Source organism: Schistocerca gregaria, chromosome 5 (assembly GCF_023897955.1).
Source record: "Schistocerca gregaria isolate iqSchGreg1 chromosome 5, iqSchGreg1.2, whole genome shotgun sequence".
Lineage (NCBI taxonomy): Eukaryota > Metazoa > Arthropoda > Insecta > Orthoptera > Acrididae > Schistocerca > Schistocerca gregaria.
Genome location: NC_064924.1, coordinates 51617065 through 51640403, shown reverse-complemented (window position 1 = coordinate 51640403; position 23339 = coordinate 51617065). Strand labels below are relative to the sequence as shown.

The following is a 23339-nucleotide window of genomic DNA, read 5'->3' as shown; positions in this document are numbered from 1 at the left end:
TCACTGATGTGCCTGTTCGCTGTTTTCAAATCTGTGGCTGTGCGTGTTGTGACGTCCGTTTGTAACAGCGAGCTGCAAGGAAGGGACCTCAAGAGGCGCGCACCTCCTATTCGTTCTGCACAAGTACAACATGTTACGAGTCTTCCGTTCCGTTTTGAAAGTTTTGACTCTTGAATTCCTTTGGTGTAATGTAGTTCACACCCGTTTATTAGTTATTTTCGTTTCTGTGGGAGGTCTATGCGACATCTCGCATGCTCTCACTGTTCATCATATTTACTTCAGGGTAACATATTATTACCACATGACTCATATTCTAAAACTAATGTATAGCCTGACAATAGCGAAGACTACAGAAGGAGAAGACACACTTCAAATGACCGGATGAAAAAAAAAAAAAAAAGAAGGGACACGATGGAGATTTGAACACGGATCTCCCACGACACAGTCTATGTATGACCACACAACTAAACACCCTATTATGTATGTAATATACTCTGTGTTAGTGTTAATTTTAATAATCAACAGCCTTAGTTGCACCGTTTACCTAGAATCTGCCTGTGTTTCAGTCGGGATAACCCAACCTTCAGCGCTCGTGACTGCCGCATCGCGGCCGCGAAGTGGGTCCGATGCAGTTCCAGGTAAGTTGTATAGTCTGACGATAATTTATGGATTTGTAGTTTTAGCTTGACCGTGTCCACTATGGACAAACGGTAGTTACTGTTATTCTGAAGAAGGCTGGCTTATCGCGACTGAAACCTAGGTAAATTCTAGGTAAACGGTGCAACTGAGGCTGCTGATTATTAAAATTAAAATTAATATTTATACAGTTGCTGACAGGGTCGCGAAATGTTGAAGGTATTTACTCTATGTTGTTTATCTTTTTCTTGGACCGTTCACTGATTCGATTTTGCTTCTTTTTTCAGTTCAGTACACCTCCTTTCTGTTTTAATGCTTGATGTGTGTTTAGTTTTTGGCGAGCTGTCCACTGGACCATATTACCAACACATCTGAGAGGGTAGGGATGAGGAGTTTCCCTTGTTAGTGCTACCCGCAGGTTGCTAGTAGCCAGCTAAAACGGAAGGTAGGGTATCCGCTTATATATACTTCTGCAGTCCTTTCAAGCTCAAATCTGACGTAGAAACTACTACGCTCCGAACTTTAACCGAGGCACAGCGCGCTCGTCTAGTACAGTAGCGAGCCGGCAGCAGCACTGAACATGAAGCGCTTACCGTGAGGATGGCGGTGGCGGTGCCTATGGAGGATCCGGCGAGGACGTCGCTCCAGTGGTGCATGTAGTCGGAGACCCTGGAGAGGGCGCAGCACCAGGCCGCCAGGAAGAGCACGAACTGCAGGAGGTGGCGCGGCAGCGTCGCCGCCCACGGGCCGCCCGTGCGTCCGATGTAGATCTGCGGGCACGCCGGCGTCTGCGTCACTCAGTGCCTAAACTCTCACCCTGTCCCACCTGCTGGTTGTCTATCCCACGGCTTCCAGGGGCGACAAAAGTTCTTCACTACTTCATATAATCACTGGAAGAGTTGAAAAACTTGAAATGCTATCGTACTCTGTTCATTAAGACCTATTACCTCACGTTAGACGCTTAACACAATAATACAAATATTTAAGTTACGTATTATGCGTATGTCTTGAAGTAGTTTTAGAAAGGTTTAGAAAGCATCGCTGCTGCGAAACGCAACTCTCCCTTTTTTCACATTATATCTTGGGAACCATGGATGAAATGTATCAGACAGATGCCATATTCCTTGACTTCCGGAAAGCGTTTGACTCGGTGCCCCACTGCAGACTCCTAACTAAGGTACGAGCATTTGGGATTGGTTCCCAAATATGTGAGTGGCCCGAAGACTTCTTAAGTAATAGAACCCAGTACGTTGTCCTCGATAGTGAGTGTTCATCGGAGGAGTGCCCCAGGGAAGTGTGGTAGGTCCGCTGTTGTTTCCTATCTACATAAATGATCTTTTGGATAGGGTGGATAGCAATGTGCGGCTGTTTGCTGATGATGTGGTGTACGGGAAGGTGCTGTCGTTGCGTGACTGTAGGAGGATAGAAGATGACTTGGACAGGATTTGTGATTGGTGTAAAGAATGGCAGCTAACTCTAAATATAGATAAATGTAAATTAATGAAGATGAGTAGGAAAAATAATCCTGTGATGTCTGAATACTCCATTAGTAGCGTAGCGTTTGACACAGTGACGTCGATTAAATATTTGGGCGTAACACTGCAGAACGACATGAAGTGGGACAAGCATATAATGGCAGTTGTGGGGAAGGCGGATAGTCGTCTTCCGTTCATTGGTAGAATTTTGGGAAGATGTGGTTCATCTGTAAAGGAGACTGCTTATAAAACACTAATACGACCTATTCTTGAGTACTGCTCGAGCGTTTGGGATCCCTATCAGGTCGGATTGAGGGAGGACATAGAAGCAATTCAGAGGCGGGCTGCTAAATTTGTTACTGGTAGGTTTGATCATCACGCGAGCATTACGGAAATGCTTCTGGAACTCGGGTGGGAGTCTCTGGAGGAAAGGAGGCGTTCTTTTCGTGAATCGCAACTGAGGAAATTTAGATAACCAGCATTTGAGGCTGACTGCAGTACAATTTTACTGCCGCCAGCTTACATTTCGCGGAAAGACCACAAAGATAAGAGAGATTAGGGCTCGTATAGAGGCATATAGGCAGTCATTTTTCCCTCCTTCCGTTTGGTAGTGGAACAGGGAGAGAAGATGGTAGTTGTGGTACGAGGCACCCTCCGCCACGCTCCGTATGGTGGAATGCGGAGTATGTATGTAGATGTAGATGACCATAGATATTAAGTCCCATAGTGCTCAGAGCCATTTGAAACATTTTTTTTTGCATTAAAACCTGAACGGCAGGCATAACGTTTTAATTGATTACTTCTTTACTACTGACTCTGTTCGCATTACATTTCGCACACAGTATCCTAATACACCACTTAATACCCCCGTAAAATTATGTCATTGTATGACGCATAACCTGAAGCTCCAAAGGAACTAGTATAGGCATGTGTATTCAAATATAGATATATTTAAAGAATGTTAGAGATGGAAAGTGGCTAGTCATTTTGTTGTGCCTATCTGCGACTCAGCAGCTCCACTACATGGTGAGTAGCAACTTTCCTTCTCTAACATTGTTACATTCCATCCTCGATTTTTCATTTTTTGAGATATTTGAACAGACAGATTACGGCGCTGCGGTCGGTGACGTCCATATAAGACAACAAGGGTCTGGCGCAGTTGTTAGATCGATTACTGCTGCTACAATGGCAGGTTATCAACATTTAAGAGAGTTTGAACATTGTGTTATAGTCGACGCACGAGCGATGGGTCACAGCATCTCCCAGGCAGCGGTGAAGTGGGAATTTTCCCGTACGACCATTTCACGAATGTACGGCGAATATCAGGTATCCGGTAAAACACCAAATCTCCTACATCGCTGCGGCCGGAAAAAGAATCTGTGGAAATGGAACCAACGACGGTTGAAGGGCCACTCCTGTACCCTTGATGACTGCACGACACAAAGCTTCATGCTTCGCCTGGGACCGTCAGCGCCGACATTGGAGTGTTGATGACTGCAGACATGTTGCCTGGTAGGACGAGTCTCGTTTCAAATTGTATCGAACGGATGGACGTGTACATGTATAGACACAACCTCATGAATCCGTAGCCCCTGCATGTCAGCAGGGCACTGTTCAAGCTGATGGAGGCTATGTTACACTGTGGGGCGTGTGCAGTTGCATTGATATGGGTCCCCTGTTACACTTAGATACGCGTGTTCCTGTCTGATGACCTGCATCTGTTCATGTCCATTGTGCATTCCGATGGACATGGGCAATTCCAGCAGGATAGCGCGACGCCCTACACGTCCAGAATTGCTACGAGTGGCTCCAGGCACATACCTCTGAGTTTAAACACTTCCGCTCGCCGCCAAACTCCCCAGACATGAACATTATTGAGCATATCTGGGGTGCCTTGCAACTATCTCCTCAGAAGAGATCTCCACTCCTTCGTACTCTTACGGATTTATGTACGGCCCTGCAGAATTAAAGGTGTCAGTTCCATCCAGCACTACTTCAGACATTAGTCGAGTCCCTGGCATGTGATCTTGCGGTACTTTTGCGTGCTTGCTGGGGGGTCCTACACAGGTGTGCCAGTTTCTTTGGCTCTTAGTGTAGTTCAGGTAATATGACGTCATAAAAATTGAGATGCGTGAAAAACTAGGATTTTGCGTCTTCAGCCATAAAGTTTTTGGATGATTAACATCAACTATTTAACATATTGACTCTTTCGCAAGGCAATCAGACGATGTTTGAAGCCGTTTTATTCACGGGAGTTAGATTCTTTGCAAACAGTGTTTTGTTGCGGGGTTGAGTATTCAATCAAAACTTCCTTTCCTTGTATTACAACTTTTCGTATCTTCTCCTGTGTTGTGTTCTTCGTAGAGACTAATGCTTTCTGTGAGGATGTTGTCAGTTTCAATATTATTTGGTTGGCGGTTTTCCATAAAACATAACAAATAGCTGTGCAAGCGTGTTTGGGTGAATGGAAAAAATGAATACTTTATTTTTCGCGGAAACGGAGTTTTAAAACTCAAATTTAATTCTCAGGTACGTGCAAAACTGCGTGAACAGGAGCTTCGGATCTCAGTAGGAAGGCCAGTGGAAATGAGTGAAACACTTGTAGTCCAAACAAACTTATAAACGATACGTATTACAGAAATGTATGTATGTAGGTTCCACATGTCCTCCTAAACCACTAGATAGATTTTAACGAAACTTCTCTTCCGTATCATTTACTATGCCTAAAGAAGTACTGTGTGAAAGAGAACTACGTACCTCCAATGTGGTGGGGGTGTGAATGGTATGATATTGAAATATAACTAGGGAATATCTGGAACAATTTTAACACAATTTTGTACACACGTGAGCCACTACTTTTATTACAGAAATACTGTGTGGGTGATATGCTTCCACGTACTACCCCTTAGCGTAGGTGTGGGTGACACGCCATGACGTGTAAAAACGTCTGGTAACGAGCTATAATAGTTTGGATAGGTGCTTTGGTGACAGCCCTGATGAAGTTTCAGCTCTACGTGTCTGTGTGTCTGTGTGTGTGTGTGTGTGTGTGTGTATGTGTGTGTGTGTGTGTGTGTGTGTGTGTGTGTGTGTGTATGTGTTTGTTTGAGTGAGTGAGTGAGTGAGGGAGTGAGAGGGGAAAGAGAGAGAGAGAGAGAGTGGACTGCAAATACAGTGACATAAAAGGTGATATTTGTAACGTAACGCCAAAAGTAATTTCTGCCAGGCTGGGCACACGCATCACATGCAATCTGGAAAAACTTGCTGTAACTCTAAGACCTCCCCTCCCCCCCCCCCCCACCCCCCACCCCCACCCCACCACAATCGATACCAGATGCCATTGAACTTCTAAAGACTATTAGTCAAATGTATATGTAAAAGGGCTAAGAAATATCTCTCTACTTCATAAGCCACTAAAAGACATTTAATAGAAAGCAGTGGGATTAGAAGGGAAAGGGAGTGACGTGTACGGAGACAAGACGAAATGTGAATCTGCACTTGACCCAGAAGGGTTACACATAGGAAATGAGACCTCGAAAGACAGCAAGATCAGAAGAGGGGTCAGACAGGGATGTTGTCTCTCGCCTGTTTTTTAACATTTGTTTGGAGAAAATTGTGAAAGTTTTTCGGATGGGAAAAGAGGCGTCAGATTAGGTGAACGGAAAACAGATTCCACAAGACTCTTAGAAGACTTGGTGATTCCTGCAGAAAATGGAGAGACACTGATTCAGATGCTAAATGACCTGAATGAAGCATGTGTAGCACGTGGTACGAAAATGAAAAAAAAAGAAAAAGAAAACGATAGGCATCGTTATAGACTTAAAGGAAAGAAGAGCGAAGTATAATTTAGGGATAGAAACCGTATAACAGGTGAGTGCTTTCAAGTATTGGGAATGGTGGATTGGGGAAGAAGTGCTTCGTGAAGAGCACTTAAAAAGTCAGAATGGCTCAGGCAAATGTGGTATTTCAAAAACAGAAAAGACTCTCAGCTAATAGTCTGAACACAGAATTAAGAAAGCGACTAGTGAAATGTCTAATGTGGGACGTGGTCTGGCAAGGAGCAGGGACGCCGACACTGAGAAAACGGGACGAGAGGATAATTGAAGCTTCTGGGATGTGGATACGGCGCAGGGTAAACATCAGCAAGGCTGATAAAGTCAGGAATGAGGAGATAATGAGATGAATTGGAGTACATTGCTGACAGTGATGAGTGGGAAGCTAAACTGCATACGACATAATCTGTGACGAGATTTCCTCCTAGTTAGACGATGTCAAAGTTAGCGTAAGGAGGGCTTTGCGTGAAGCGTTCATTGAATTCGAAAGTAAAATTCTATGTACCGACTTGACAGAAAATCCTAGGAAGTTCTGGTCGTATGTTGAATCAGTCAGTGGATCGAAACAGCATATCCAGACACTCTGCGATGATAATTGGACTGAAACAGAGGATGACGCGCGTACAGCTGAAATACTAAACACCTTTTTCCAAATCTGTTTCACAGAGGAAGACTGCACTGCAATCTCTTCTCTAAATCCTCGCACGAACGAAAAAATGGCTGACATCAAAATAAGTGTCTAAGGAATAGAAAAGCAAGTGAAATCACTCAACAGAGGAAAGTCCACTGGACCTGACGGGACACCAATTCGATTCTACACACAGTACGCGAAAGAACTTGCCCCCTTCTAAGAGCCGTGTACCGCAAGTCTCTAGAGGAACGGAAGGTTCCAAATGATTGGAAAAGAGCACAGGCAGTCCCAGTCTTCAAAAAGGGTCGTCGAGCAGATGCCCAAAACTATAGGCCTACATCTCTGACGTCGATCTGTTGTAGAATTTTAGAACATATTTTTTGCTCGCGTATCATGTCATTTCTGGAAACCCAGAATATACTCTGTAGGAATCAATATGGATTCCGGAAACAGCGATCGTGTGAGACCCAACTCATGTTGTTATCAATGGAGAGACGTCTACAGCCGTTAAAGTAACCTCTGGCGTGCCACAGAGGATTGTTATGGGACCATTGCTTTTCAGAATATATATAAACGACCTAGTCGATATATATATATATATATATATATATATATATATATATATATATATATATATATATATATATATATATATATATTGAATTAGAAAATTGCAACGAAATGCAGGAATATCTGCAGGGGATAGGCACTTGGTGCAGGGAGTGGCAACTGACCGTTAACATAGACAAATGTAATGTATTGCGAATACATAGAAAGAAGGATCCTATATTGTGTGATTATATGATAGCGGAACGAACACTGGTAGCAGTTACTTCTGTAAAATATCTGGGAGTATGCGTGCGGAATTATTTGAAGTGGAGTGATCATATAAAATTAATTGTTGGTAAGGCGGGAACCAGGTTGAGATTCATTGGGAGAGTCCTTAGAAAATGTAGTCCATCAAAAAGGAGGTGGCTTACAAAACATTCGTTCGACCTATACTTGAGTATTGCTTGTCAGTGTGGGATCCGTACCAGGCTGGGTTGACAGAGGAGATAGAGAAGATCCAAAGAAGAGCGACGAGTTTCGTCACAGGGTTATTTGGTAAGCATGATAGCGTTACGGAGATGTTGAGCAAACTCAAGTGGCAGACTCTGCAAGACAGGCGCTCTGCATCGCGGTGTAGCTTGTTGTCCAGGTTTCGAGAGGGTGCGTTTCTGGATGAGGTATCGAATATATTGCTTCCCCCTACTTATACCTCCCGTGGAGATCACGAATGTAAAATTAGAGAGATTCGAGCGCGCACGGAGGCTTTCCGGCAGTCGTTCTGCCCGCGAACCATACGCGACTGGAACAGGAAAGGGAGGTAATGGCAGTAGCACATAAAGTGCCCTCCGCCACAAGCCGTTGGGTGGCTTGCGGAGTATAAACGTAGATGTAGATGTTATTAAGCTCGTCCCACTCGCGCTGCTGGACTGGTGTGACAGCTATTGGAGCAGGGCGCCCACGGTGTTCCTGAAGGCTGGCGCCCGTGTCACCCCCACGCCCCGCATCGGCCGTGCTTCAGATTCCCGCCACCAACAGCACGCTGCACGCTACACGCTACAAGCTGGAGACGTGCCTGGCCCAATCGGAGCGTCCGTGCGTCGCGCCGGAATACAGATCGGCTGGCCGTGGCTCGGTAAGTAGGTGGCCATTAGCATGCCGCAGCGCCGCCGCCGTCCAATGTGTTTCCGTGTGGCGGCCGTCGGCCCCACAGCTGGCTGGCACCTCATAACAATTCCGTGCTGCGCCCAGTTCGGCTGCGGGACCGCTACCAACTTTCTCCGCCACATCTTTCTTTTGTCGAGAAATCTTATGGTCGTTTGCTTCGACGGTCAGATACACCTGTGCGGCAGTCCGCTAACCTATTTGAGTGCGTGCGTCGTGGCCCACTCACGGACGCCAAGATTACACTGGCTGTAATTGAAGTACAGCTGTCCACAGACCTCCAGTGTAGGCTGTAATTATCGTATCGCTGCGAAACTTGTTAGATATTCTGATGCATTAAGGCGCAACCGATTTATGCTGAAAAAAAATGAGTTACAGTTTTGGCCACCAGGTGCAAATCTGACGCTGTGAATGCAAGAAAGAAGTACCGATATGTTTCCAAAGGTAATGGATTAACAACGGGACGTGGGCGGAAAAGGTCACCCAAGTGAGAAACTGCATAATGTTGATTTTTTTTATTAACCACTACTTACACAATTTGTTCATGAGCACCATAGATGTTGACGAGATACTGTATTCGTAGAACGACTTGATCAGCAGTTGCTCACAGTAGCCGGCCGGGATGGCCGAGCGATTCTAGGCGCTACAGTATGGAACCGCGCGACCGCTACGGTCGCAAGTTCGAATCCTGCCTCGGGCATGGATGTGTGTGATGTCCTTAGGTTAGTTAGGTTTATGTAGTTCTAAGGGACTGATGACCTCAGAAGTTAAGTCCCATAGTGCTCAGAGCCATTTGAACCATTTGCTCACAGTACTTCCGCTTGATTCTGAGCAATATGCTACTGTATACTGGCCTTCAGATCGAGAAGAGACCAAATGTGTTCCTGGTAAACGCGTTCTTTTAAACAGCCTCAGAGCCAAAAGTCACATGGATTCAGATCAGGTGATTTTGCAGTCCATGCGTCTGGAGAACCCCTGGATGTGCCACGTTCGTGGAAGGTTGCATTAAACAGATCTTTCACTGGGCTAGCGACATGAGGCGTAGCCCCAACTTGCATGAAAACAGTGGTTTCCACACAGTTGTGGTGTTACAAAGCAAGTATCACAGCATAACGTGTAGACGTCTGGTACAGCTGATAGGGCCTCTTGGTGTATTATCTAATAGAAGAACGGACCGACAATAAGGCTGCCTGTGAATCCACTCCGGATACTCACATACGGCGAGTGCACGGAGTCAAATTGGTTTGGTAGACCAGCAAACGGGACCACCTGCACACTGGAATGCACCGGGGTTTCAGAGGCTCATAGGGAAGTGTCTGCGTTCCGAATTAACCGAACGCGAGACCGCGTACTTGCATTTTCGGGCTCGCGCCATTGACAACAGATTGCTGCCTTCCATGACTTCAGTCGTCGAACGCATCGCCGTGTGCCGCCCTGACCAGCAGAAGGGTAAAGTATTCGCTGCAACGGCATACGGCTCCAATATATGTTTCTCAGCACCCTGTTCTTTCGAACCATATTTTTCTTTTTTGGAATGGCAGAGTATAGGTGCTTGATTGTGGGATAGTTTTAGTGCCATAACCCGGATTCACGTGTATGAAGTCAGATAAAGCGATTAGTGTTCCGGTTAGTATCGTGTGTCGATACCCAGCTGATCACTTTGTCCACCATAGACCCCATGATAGTGAAAGCGTTTGCAAAAATGTTTATGTTACGTTTCTTTAGTCATTTTTGTTGTTAAAGATGAAAAAAATATATTGTCATTTAGAACACAACTTCTTCCTATGTTCTGATTAACATTACCCCGCCATTTTTATTAAAGTCCAGATTCTAACACAGAGTAGCAAGCTTACACTACAAGGAACTTGACAGAGTCAGCCTATTTGTCAGTGTGATGTTGCATCCCTCCTGGACTAGATGCTCTCTCTCAGTCGGTAGGAAAGGATGTCAGAAAGCCGATGTATCCTCTCCTGATGCAAACTGGCCAACGACTATTGTAAATGATCTTTCATATTCTGGATACTGGCAATGGGGCAGAGTTGACAACCAAGCTGATCCAGCACATGTTCTATTGGGGACAGATATGGGAATCTTGCTACCCACCCGAGACCTCAACATCACGGAGACGTTTCTTAGGGACTTGTTCCATGTATAAAGCATTATCTGGCTGAAAAATGGCACCACGATACTATCACCAGAGAGGTAACATGTAAGGACACAGAATGCCCATGACGTACTGTACAGCTGTCTGAGTTCTTTCAATCATTACCAGCTCCTACCTGAAGCTGTACCCTATGGCTCACCCCACCGTCACGTGAGCAGTAGTGTTTCCATGCCTCCCCAAAATTATCAGAAGACGGGGAACTCTCCACTGGTCGCTGCCATACTCGCTGATGATGGTAATCCAGCGTATTGAAGAACCAATATTCATTGCTGCCACGCCATTCCTCAGGAGCCCATACTTCCCAGCGAAGGGCCACTCCAAATGCAGCCGTTTATGTTGTGATGTTAAATGCAACCTACAACACTTAGTCCAGTTGCTGCTAGTCTCCGATCAATCGTACAGGATCACACAGAATCTTGCCCACTGTCCATTACTTATTCTTAGACGGTTTGCACAGATGTGAAGGGATGCGATGTTATTGGTGCCCAATTGGGCGATCCTACATTGTGATGATCAGAATTGGCCGACCGGAACCTGACCACGAGCATGCCTGCCCTCACGCACCCATGCAGTGCAACATCGAGCTGCTGTAACGCCCGAATACTCCACAATTCTGGATATTGCACAATACGACCACCTGACCAAATGGTCATCCATAATGAGGTCACTTTAAAACTGTCAGGTGCTGAAAGCGCTGTTATCACACGACTAAGCAGCGGCACTGTAACTTTCACAGTGATCGTTCGACATCTGACGCTGTCCACGCCTTTCGTACAGGGCGATTCCGTGATGATGTTACAAATTATCACTGATAATAGAGGAGGACTTATCTTAGAAGAAAGATTAAGGAAAGGCAAACCTACGTTTCTAGCATTTGTAGAGAAACCTTTTGACAATATTGACTGGAATACTCTCTTTCAAATTCTGAAGGTGGCAGGGGTAAAATACAGGGAGCGAAAGGCTATTTACAATTTGTACAGAAACCAGATGGCAATTATAAGAGTCGAGGGACATGAAAGGGAAGCAGTGGTTGGGAATGGAGTGAGACAGGGTTGTAGCCTCTCCTGATGCTATTCAATGTGTATGTTGAGCAACCAGTAAAGGAAACAATAGAGAAGTTCGGAGTAGGTATTAAAATCCATGGAGAAGAAACAAAAACTTTGAGGTTCACCGATGACATTGTAAATCTGTCAGAGACAGCAAAGGACTTGGAAGAGCAGTTGAACGGAATGGACAGTGTCTTGAAAGGAGCTTATAAGATGAACATCAACAAAAGCAAATCGAGGATAATGGAATGTAGTCGAATTAAATTGGGTGATGCTGAGGGAATTAGATTAGAAAATGAGACACTTAAAGTAGTAAAAGAGTTTTGTTATTTGGGGAGCAAAATAACTGATGATGGTCAAAGTAGAGAGGATACAAAATGTAGTCTGGCAATGGCAAGGAAAGCGTTTCTGAAGAAGAGAAATTTGTTAACATAGAGTATAGATTTAAGTGTCAGGAAGTCGTTTCTGAAAGTATTTGTATGGATTGTAGCCATGTATGGAAGTGAAACATGGACGAAAAATAGTTTGGACAAGAAGAGAATAGAAGCTTTCGAAATGTGGTGCTACAGAAGAATTCTGAAGATTAGATGGGTTCATCACATAACTAATGAGGAGGTATTGAATAGAATTGGGGAGAAGAGGAGTTTGTGGCACAACTTGGCTAGAAGAAGAGATCGGTTGCTAGGACATGTTCTGAGGCATCAAGGGATCACAAATTTAGCATTTGACGGCAGCGTGGAGGGTAAAAATCGTAGATGGAGGCCAAGAGATGAATACACTAAGCAGATTCAGAAGGATGTAGGTTGCAGTAAGTACTGGGAGGTGAAGAAGCTTGCACAGGATAGAGTAGCATGGAGAGCTGCATCAAACCAGTCTCAGGACTGAAGACCACAACAACATTGCAAGATCGGAGGTTAATGTAAGCGTAAGATAAGCCACTGAAAATGTGAAATGCTGGTACACTAAGAACATTTGTAACCGCCAGATTGTTGAATGCAAGCTTGCAAACGTGCATGCATTGTATTGTACGGGTGCCGTATGTTCGTTTGTGAGATGAAGTTCGTGCCTGTTGCACTTGGTCGGTCAATACAGGATTGGTCAATGAAGTTGGTAGATGGCGCTGAAGTTTTCGTCCGATGATGTTCCAGTGTCTGCTATTACAGACAGATGTGGTGATCGAGCAGCCCAAGTCAACACGTCGATACTGTGTAGAGATTTTTGGGTTGCAACAGCGATTTGTTAGCGAACTTTATCCTGTTGGAAAACACCCCCTGGAATACTGTTCATGAATGGCAGCACAACAGCTCGATTCACCAGATTGACGTGCTAATTTGCAGTAGGGTGCGTGGGATAACGAGGAGGTCCTCCTATTGTCATACGAAAGCGCTCGCCAGACCACAACTCCAGGTGCAGGTCGAACATATATAGCAACCAGACAGGTTGGTTGCGGGCCTCACCTGCTCTGCTTCTAATCGTCAAGCTAGCATCACTGGCTCCGAGGCAGAACCAGCTTTCATCAGAAAACACTACAGACCTCCATCCTGCCCCCGAGTGAGCTCTCGCTTGACCCCACTGATGTCGCAAATAGCGGTGGTTAGCGCCCTACAAGGCGCCTGGCTCGGGGCTGTCCTTGAAGTAATCAATTTGTAGCAATTCGTTGTGTCAGTGTGGTGCCAACCGCTGCAGCTGCAGTATGATGTGCAGAGTCACACGCCGAACACGATGGTCTTGCCTCTCGGTAGTGCCACGTGGCTGTTCGGAGCCCGGTCTTCATGCGACTGTATGTCCTCGTGACCACCGCTTTCAGCAGTCATGTTCAGTGGCCACCTGTGATTCCCATAAATCACTCTAGGCAAATGCCGGAATGGTTCCTTTGATGGGGCACGTTTGACTTCATTCCCCATCCTTCTCTAACCCGATGAGACCGATGACCTCGCTGTTTGGTCTTTTCCCCCAAACAACCCAAACCTCAGTGGCTAGCTTTCTCCCAAGTCTTTCTGTGCTATCGCAGAAGAAACATCCAGCTTGTCGTAGCTCTGTTACATAACCTCGTTCAGTCTCAGTGAGGTGTTCATAATGGCGTCTTTGTCGCTTTAAAGGCATTCTTGAGTGCCATCAATATATCACGAATAATGTCAAAGGTAACTAACGCTCACGATCGTTACTGCATGTATTTAAAGTAAACCTCTTTTGCATCCTCATACTGCTGCCATAGCGCCACTCTTACGCAACTGGCGCGAAATTTGAACTGACATCATCTTTCAGGTGTAGAAACGCCTACCAACTTTCCTTTACGTCACATAACTCCCTATTGGTGTGGCAATTTTTTTTTTCGAGTCAGTTTATATCCATACATACTGGTATTATATGAGAACTCGTTGTGAAAATTTTTTCAAACATAGTAGGAATTTGTGGAGTGGCAGGGTTTAATGCTATTTCCTCCAGTGTTTCACGAATTTTCAAATTTTGAGAGAGCCGTAGCTCATTATTCTCGATAGTTCGTAATTTTGTATCCCCTGCGCTAGTCGAACGTCACGCGATTGTAAGAACAAGCTCGATACAGCATCGAATGCTCCGGTGTGTCGAGAAATCTCGAGCCCGTTCGAAAGGCAATATCGTTTGCCCAGTCCCGGAATGAAGTTAAAACGACATCTGACCATGTCTGTTTTGTGATTCACTTTTTTTGGCAGGCAAGATACGTTCTCAGAATACAGTATTTCGTCAGCTCTCCATACCATGAAGTGCTTCTGTCTCAAAGAAAAGTATGCACTTCCACTTTTCAATATTCACACCTGCGACCAACCTCAACCAAAAGGAAGCGGGAGTTCCATCCATGCTGATGACAGCTTTTACTGTCCAAGCCAGCTACTTTGAAATTGTTGAATGGACAGCACCCGATGCCCTGAATTAATGTTCCTTCTGCTAAAGAGAGAGTCGATTACAGTCAGTCCCTAGAAAGTCGCGAACCTGCTCTTTTCTGTTGTATCCACGGACCGTGACATCGGTGGGCACAGTTCCTGTTGCGGCCGTCGGCGTCTCAGGGCGTTACCGCCGACGGAAGAGCTCGCGCCATGGCTGAGCTCGGGTCCGCAGCGCCCTCTGCCTTTTGCATATAAGGAGCAGCGTTGGAACCGAGACGGACAGTTTGTTGTCGATTGTCTACTGCTAGTCTTTCGTGGAGATTACAGCGGAGCCATTGCAGTGTGATATTTGCTATTGTATTCGACTAGGCTCGGTACACGGATTACTCTTGGATGTTACTTGGAATTGTATTGTTGGTGCACGTTTCGTCAGAAATAAAGATAAGTTATCTCTTCATTCTAGCTGGCCCAATTCTTGTCATTAATTATTTTTCGGCCAACAGACATAGCTACATCCTGGTCACTACCCACGCTTTATACAATTTGTGGTGGCTGCCTCAAAAGTACCGCCGAGGACCTGGGGTTTGGGAGCCGCCACAAAATTTTCCATCTTGCAGGAACACAATCCGCTAGACCACTCTGAATCGTCCGAGAAGGAAATCCATTTGAGCGCGGCAATGCTGTGAAATCTAAAACGTTCCTTTGTGTTACAGAGGTCGAGGCGTCGCGTGAAGTTGCGGTTACGTCAGCAGCCGGAGACCACACGTTCCTGGAGAGGAAGACAAATTACACAAAGTATAGTACCGAATGTTAATGAGGAAACGTTTATTGGTGCGCTGCTACATTTACAATACAGCCTCAGCGAGGGTTGTCACCTTCGCTTTGACCCGTGGGACATATTTAAAATTGATAGTTCTCGAAAACAAATGATTAATGCCCTGTAGCTACTTACAGGGTGGCCTCCTAAGAGACGTCAGGCGCATTTTGTATGGTGTTTCAGAACATATTTGCAATTTTGTTTTTGCAATTTGAAGTAGAATCAACTCAAGCAAATACTGCTTATCAAGTGTTTCATACGTCAACTATAGTCCGATCCACGAACGACGGCGGTTCGCGCAAGCCGAGGCACGGGCGGGGATTGCATTGTTGGCGATTCCGAGCGACAGTTGCGATACGTCTATGCGCGTGCTTCCCGCTTGAAGAAAGCGTATGTCCTCCAAATTATATCTCTCGCTTGCTTATGCAGAATTTATCACTTACTACCGTCATCAGCGATGACAACTCGCAACAAATGAAATAGATATTCACTTAACAATTCACTACGATCATGTTTAATGCTTGCATTAGGTACGGCATCAGCTGCAGAGTGCTCCGAACGCTTCTGAACGCTCATTGGCTGCCGGAGAATGTGTGAAGTAGATGTGCATAATGAAGCTGAACTCGAGCGCCGTCGTTGCTGACTCCAACTATAGTGACAACGGAACCTGTCCGCTTGTTTCCCGTTACAGACAAAATGATTCTAATAGCGGAATTTTACGTGTCCATTCGATAAAGTGGTACCAAATTAGCCTAGTGCTATGTTTTCACTAGCGATATATATTAGCAGGGACAGTACAACACGAATAATAACCAGTACTTTAGCAGCGACCGAGCAGCGCTGATGCGAGGCGGTAGCAGCTAGCGCAGGGCATGGCGATGCTGCAACTCCTGGAGTAAAGGTTATTATTCGTCTTTTATTTGCCCTATCAATACATATAGACAAAACGAGCATCACAGTAGACTGCCGCATAGGCACTCCTTTAAATCGTTTTGTTCGCAGCAGGAAACAAGGTGACACTTCTCGTGACACTGGGTATCACATCAAAGACGTAATGAGCAGTATTTGTATGGGTTGACTCCAGCTTCACATTCCAAAGACAAAATTGAAGCATCAGAGAAAATGTGCCTGACGACTCGTAGGAGGACACCCTGTACCTGAATTCAGAAAACTTACGAGATTCGACCAATGGATTGAACAATGTACGCCGCTAGCAGTCAGACACCCTGTACCTGAATTCAGAAAACTTACGAGATTCGACCAATGGATTGAACAATGTACGCCGCTAGCAGTCAGAGTACCACATCCATCTAGTGATTAGCAACTTACGCCAGTTATCTTTACCAATAAGACGACACCTGCAAGTAGCTGATGGTTCCAAACAATTATATGACGTTTTTTCCTACCAAGCATATAGACACCCACTAATCCAAAACACTCACCTAGGAAACTGGAAGATGACCAATTAGAATCATATGTGAGTCAATCGGGATACACTTGTAAATTCTTCTAGGTTTTCCATACTGAAAAAAAAAAGTTTTTTGGTTCAAAAAAAGGTGCGGCTTGTAGTTAAAGTTCTCTCTTAAAATGTATGTATATTCGATTACTGAAGCTGAAGTATCACGACGCATTTGGAACATTTTCCACACAAATTTAAATAACGACAGTGAACGTATTTGGAACTGTTAATATCGAATGATGTTTTTGGAACTGGTAGTAGCCACTCTTAAACACAGCGCCTAGTCAGCTTCATGTATCAGAAGTTTGGGGACGTGGGTTCTGGTGAGTAAGCTCTTTTGGGCCTTCCGAAGGCCCAATTCATTCAACCTAAGGCTGTCCTACCAACTTGCACTTGATTTCTACGTTCCTGTGGTTCGGATGGCGAGCGCATGTGTGAACGGTTTATGATGTGCTTGGTGCACAATGCGTCGGACCTCCCTTCCATTGTCAGACAAGGTCCATCGAAACTCTGAGGACGAGTATGGCTATCCTTATGGTCTGGTGTAGTTCAGAATCAGTCCACTGCCACATCCGAACACCCCACAGATCTGGATAATGCACGATTCGACTAGCTGGCCAAATGGAGGCCCACAGTGACGTTACTTTCAAACTATCTTAGGAGTTAATAAGACTGTCTGAGTATGCGGCATCTCCGTGTCCTTCACAGCGATCTGTCAACATCCGAGGCTGTTCATTACTTTTATTTACCCCACAAAGTCTGGCAACAGCACAATTACAGTGCTGCCACAAATAATGTTAACTGTAATCATTTTCATACTCGCCTTGGCGTTTCCGTGCACGAAATCTATCGTATATAAAAGGCATTGTCCTGATTGACTAGTTGGTTGACTCCTCATCGCCCAGCCCAAACCGCTAAGGATAGAAACTTGATGTTTGGAAAGGGTGTGGATCTTATACTCTAGGCATCATATAAAAAGGGACTGTTCGAAATTCCAGTCCTAAGGGGATAGGAGATAAAAGGCTTTTTGAAAATAAGTCACTATTAAGGGAATTTTGAAACTGGAACTACGAAAACTGGTACTGTGCTTTTCAGTCAGAAACTGAAAAATACGTTTTCAGCAAATTTGGAAATTCAACTAAGGGGATAAAATAGTGACTGAAAGTTTTCTGAAAATAAATAATTACTAAAGAACTACTAATGGATTTTAAATGTTATATCCATGACAACTGATATTTTACTTCTCGGTTAGAATTAGAAAAATACGTGTTTCAGTGTGTCTGAATCTCCCAAGGAAGTACAAAAAAGGATGAATATTTTAAAGAAAATGTTTCAAAGAAGTATGTCAGAGGATGAAAGTTGTTATAGAAATATCTCCACAAGAACGCTAAAAAAAAAAAAAAAAAAAATTGACTCTAGCTACCAGAATAGCTTTTTGGTCAGAAGTAAATTCGGAAAAAAGCATGCTTAGATGGCCTTAATTGGCGTAAAAAGCTTGGAAGGCGTTGCAATTTGCGAGCAGCATAAAAATTCGATTAAATAATAAAAAAGAACTCTTCAGGCCGTATAGTCCATGCGAGCGAAGCATCAGGCGCTAAGGTAGTTACAATATTTTAATATCCGATCTTGCGTTCTGGGTGCTTTATTTTAGTGTCAGGCAGCGTATTTTACCATAATTTTGATCTGCTGAAAGCGGAAGCGAACGTAGACCAGTGTCGGAGAGAGGAGTACCTGAAAAATGTGCAGGCAGACACATTCGGACGTAAGACAGAAGCAAACGAAAATGCAGTGAGCCAAAAAGGCATATTTTAAAAAAAAATTCTAGTGTCGAGTTACAAGACGATTTGTGAAAAGTGTCTCCGAAAACCATTCACAGCGAGAAAAAACAGTTGATTAGTTGATACGTCATTTGAACGACGGCCTAAGACGCTTTATGGGAATTATGAACTGCTCGAACTTGAGAACGGACCAGACTGTTACAACTTTTGCATAAAAAGTGTCGTTTAATTGACGGAGATTACTGGCGTAATTTGCCAGGCACCAGATGGAAGTGCTATCGAGTGAGCAGAATAGCGGATGATGCAAACTGCCAAGGAGGCCGGCAGGAGCAACATGGCTACGAAAACTTCGGAGGAGGGCCTCGTTTTGGATCTGGAACAGGTGCAGTGTGATTCAGGCACCGATGACTAGAGGTCTGTTTAACTTAACTACAAGAAATATAACCCAAAACTTTAAACCCGTTTTCTCCAAGACGTATTTTTCAATTGGCGGGAAACATAACTTGAGAACGCTACATACGTTTTTGATCGTAATTTGATGCCGGCTTTCTAAATTGCATTCTCCCTCAGTGTACGTAGCCGTTGTCTGATATATTCAAAAGAGCATTTTCGGTGTATCCTTTTGTCTCGATTTAGAAATGACTAATACAAAATTATTTTGCAAGCAATGAATTACAATAGCTCAAAGGAAAAAGGTTTTTTCCAAGTTGCACTTTAAGTCTTTTTAATTTTTTTATTTATTTATCCTGTGCACCCAGACGCGTTTCGGCATAGTTACAAGGCATGTTGAGTGGTTGTCCTGAAATATTACACGATTTTTTCGTTTGCACATATAGGTTTTTATAATAAAATGGAAAAGTACTTACAGATCAGCCTCTAATCCATTATTTTTAAAACAAACAGATTTCTCTCATGTGGCAAACTAGTTGAAAGCTTGCAGCTTTCCTATTGGTCGCTGTTTCCATCATATAGCACTTTAGTTGGCATTTCTCTATGTCTAGAATGTCAATATGTTATTCGTTTCTGTAAGTGTTGCCAACTCTCTCAGGATTTGCATTCAGTTATTTTTTCTGTGACTATATGTGTCCCGTTGTAAGTTGTGTGTGTACTTTTTTTCCACTCACACACATATTTACTTGGGAGAGAAATTGAATTTTTGATATCTATTGGGATTACTGCCTTGATCAATCAGGCTAAACAGTGGGTAGTTAGTGGTATTCATTTGATCATTTAGCAATATTTTCCTTTCAGCCCCTGTTCTGTATATATGTTGTTTTTTTTTTTGTAGGATTTGGAGGTTTCTTTAATTTTTTATTCTATTTTCATATCTTTCTCTCTTTTAGTAGGTTTGTGATTATTTTCTCTTAAATATCCCGCAAAAGTTGAGTGTCTTGTCCCATATTTCCATGTTCTGATATGTTCTTTGTACTGGGAGTCAAATATCCTGATGGTTTGTCCTGCATATCTGCCATCAGACGTGTCGCATTGTAGTTGGTATACTCCTGTTTTCTGGTAGATCGCTGCGTCTTTATCGTTGTTTTGTTGCTGTCTGTGCTTGTTTGTGTGGTGTTACGTTGTGCTGTTGTTTTTGGATGGGTATGTGTCTTGTTTATTGACTGTATCTGTTGTTTATTTTTTGTTTAAAGTTTTGACTAAATTGCTATTACTCTCATTTTGGTTGGCATTTGTGTGATGATGTCTATTTCCTCCTGGTAGTTTTCTGAGCTGAGTGGTACTGCAATAAGACTACGAGGCACCTAACTGAGTGCTGGTTGGTTCTTTGAGTGTGGCTGATTTGTAGTCTGATGTATGATAGTGTCTGTTGCTGTAGTTTTACGGTAAATTTCAAAGCTACGCTGATTGTTTTTTCTGTTAATGGTTATAGCTAAGATGTTTATTTGGTTGTCATGTTTTACAATATTTATTGTTTCTGCTACTAATGTATTAGAGTAAATATATTCTATTGCAAAAGAGTGGAGGATAGCTATGTTTGGGACTTTTATATATTTTATGAGTTGTAGTAACTACGAGGTGTTCCTTGTAGTTCTGTCTTTTGTTTTATAGGTTTCAGATACTAATTTCAACATGTGTCCTGCTAGTTCGCAAGTGGGAGTGTTTTGAATTTTGTAGTTGCACGTAATAGGACATTTGGTTTATCGATATTTGGAAAATCACCTATTTTTCATGTGCTGAAGGACGGCTACCCCCATAAACGAACTGTTTTAGAGATACAACCAGTCCAGAACTGTAATGTATATTATTCTAGACCACTCATGGTGTTTTAACCCAATGAAATGAGAGGTATGAAAGAATTATGAATTTAAGATGTTGTGGTCTTCAGTCCGACGATGCAGCTCTGGACGCTGTTCTATTCTATGCAGAGCCTCTTCATCCCCGGATAGCTACTGCAGCTACATCCACTTGAACTTGCTTACTATATGCGTCACCTGATCTCCCTCTGCCATTAAAACAGCTAAATTAATTATTCAGGTAGGATACAATGGCCAGATAAATCAGGAATTCACAGTACTTTGTTCATGTTAGGGTATCATAGCAGTAAACTGACCACAGCAGCCAGCAGCAAAAGGTCTGAACCGGTTGTGGAAAATTTTGAACAAATATAAATGCGACATCTTGTGACTGGTTACTATTTTAAAGGTATGTATTATTCTCATAACTGTACTACAGTACATTTTCTCAACTCGGCAGATAACATACATGCTCATTTTTGTCTTCTCAGCAGTTAACATTCGTAGGCGCTAATAGTAATGGGGCTCTTGATGCTGACATGCAAAGCTGAGGAACGACCCAAAGGCGAAGCTTCCTCGCCGGCGTATACTGCTGTCCCAAGTCCTGGCGGCAATCTGGCGCTCTCTCTGTCTACAGGTTCTCTAGCAGTGAGCCTGTATTCTTAACCGTCGCCTGCCTACCGGCGCCGCTCCGCGGAAGCTTGCGAACTACTACGAGAAAGCTTCGCCGGCGTCTTGCAGATGGCGCAGCTGTAGAAGTAAGCGCAACTGTTTTACGATAGAGACCAACATGTTGATGAAGTTCTTATAAAAGCGCGAGGAAGTGCAGACGTAACGGTCCTAATCTTTCCGGGGAAACGTTGTGTTACAAGGATTATTCTGTTCTACGAAATCCCGAATTACTCGTTGCGTGGAACGTTAAATACTCTAAAGTTCTGAATCCTATGAGCAGCATTCCAAGAAATACTCAGTAGTGTCAGCGCGACGTTAAACCCACAAACTGTTTTTCTTCTCTTGATGGACCTGACAAATCTATAAGATATTGCAGTGCCTGTGTTATTCTTAATTGCGATCCAAAGTACCTTGCCGAAAGGAACTTTGCATCTTAATTCAGAATAACACAGGCACTGTAATATCGTATTTATCAGCGGATACCGGGCAATCGATTTTCAAGTAAAATGTCTCACCTGTACGGGAAAATACACACTGATGTACGAGTATAGGCTGTAGACGCATCGTAGACGAAATATAGACGTGATATGCAAGTTTGGATCCGGCCGTGAGTCATGCACGGAGAGCCAAAAGCTAAGGCGACCGCTCACGATGAGCGGGAAACCCAGGTTCGAATGCCGGTCCGGCACAAATTTTCATTGTTGTCGTCCATTCTACAGCTGTTGGAACATTCGTAATTTCGCGCAGTGATGTGCCGGAGCGAAATGCGGTTGGAATCTTATCGCCTGTGTTAAATGTGTAACTGCCGGAAGTTTTTATGTTGCATGTCTGTTAGTTATTTTTCAGTGATGTATTGAGTAGGACGTTGTGTCGCACTGTTTGCGAATTTCGAGATGGCGGTTTAGAGGAGCAACGCGTCTGTATTAAAATTTGTTTTCAGGAAAACCTAAACAGAGACACACTAAATGACGTAGGAAGTCAACAGTAAGGAGTACCTAAGCCGTAATCGGTGTTAGGCCGGTATTACACTAAAAATTTTCTCTGTCCAATATCTTTGTTAAATATCTTTGTCAAAGAAATTTGATGGTGTAATAGGGTTGTCAAATGTAGTCAAATATTTGATCACATCTAGTGCCTCGCTGTAGATTTGATCAAAGAAGTCGCTTGTCTTCTGTTCACTGCAACGTGACATGTTACCACGTAAAGCGCTAGCTTCGCTCCAGTGTTCTCTCTTCCACATGTGCATATAGTGCAATTGTGGTACATGCACCTGCTGCAGTTAATAAAAAGTTGTTGTTGTTAGCCATCTTGAACATTGACGAAAAATATGATGACAGTGTAATACTCCTTTTTAGCGCCACGTCAAAGATCTTTGTCAAATAAATCAGACGAATATTTGATCACATCTTTGATCATATCTTTGACAAAGAAGTTTGATAGTGTACTACCGGCCTTAGGAATGTTTTGCACTATTTAAAAATGGCGGACAGAAGTTAAAAATGGCCAGACAGATGTTAAAGATGACTCTCGTTCAGGAAGCCATTCGATGCTTACCGACGACGGTCACGTCAGGAACGTCAACTCAAGTGTGCACGCAAATCGAAGACTGAATGTCGGAGAGATTGCAGAAGAAAGAAACATTTCAGCGGGATCATGTCATGAAATCCAGCATCGTTTTGCGACCAAGTTCGTACGACGGCTCATGAGCCAGAAAGCCCTTCGCCCATGCGATCTGTGAAGAGCTTTTGGGTCGCGCAAGTGAGAAGGAGATGTTCCTTAAAAGAATCGTTACTGGTGATTAGGCGTGGGGAGAGAAGAAAACATAGTAGGTGAATGTGGATTGGGGCTAAGAAAAGAAAGAGCAAGCCACCTGGTAGAATTTTGCGCAGAGCATAACTTAATTATAGCTAATACTTGGTTTCAGAATCATAAAAGAAGGTTGTATACATGGAAGAACCCTGGAGATACTAAAAGGTATCAGATAGATTATATAATGGTAAGGCAGATATTT

General features: G+C 43.7%; 1 protein-coding gene across 1 annotated transcript in view; it reads right to left on the bottom strand.

Moving 5' to 3' along the window:
* The window catches only part of LOC126272584 (putative phosphatidate phosphatase), a 337576-nt gene that overhangs the window by 73843 nt on the left and 240394 nt on the right, over positions 1-23339 (bottom strand). Inside the window, exon 6 of the mRNA XM_049975510.1 lies at positions 1230-1406. Within this exon, the coding sequence (XP_049831467.1) occupies positions 1230-1406 (177 nt within the window). The remainder of the gene's footprint in view (positions 1-1229; positions 1407-23339) is intronic.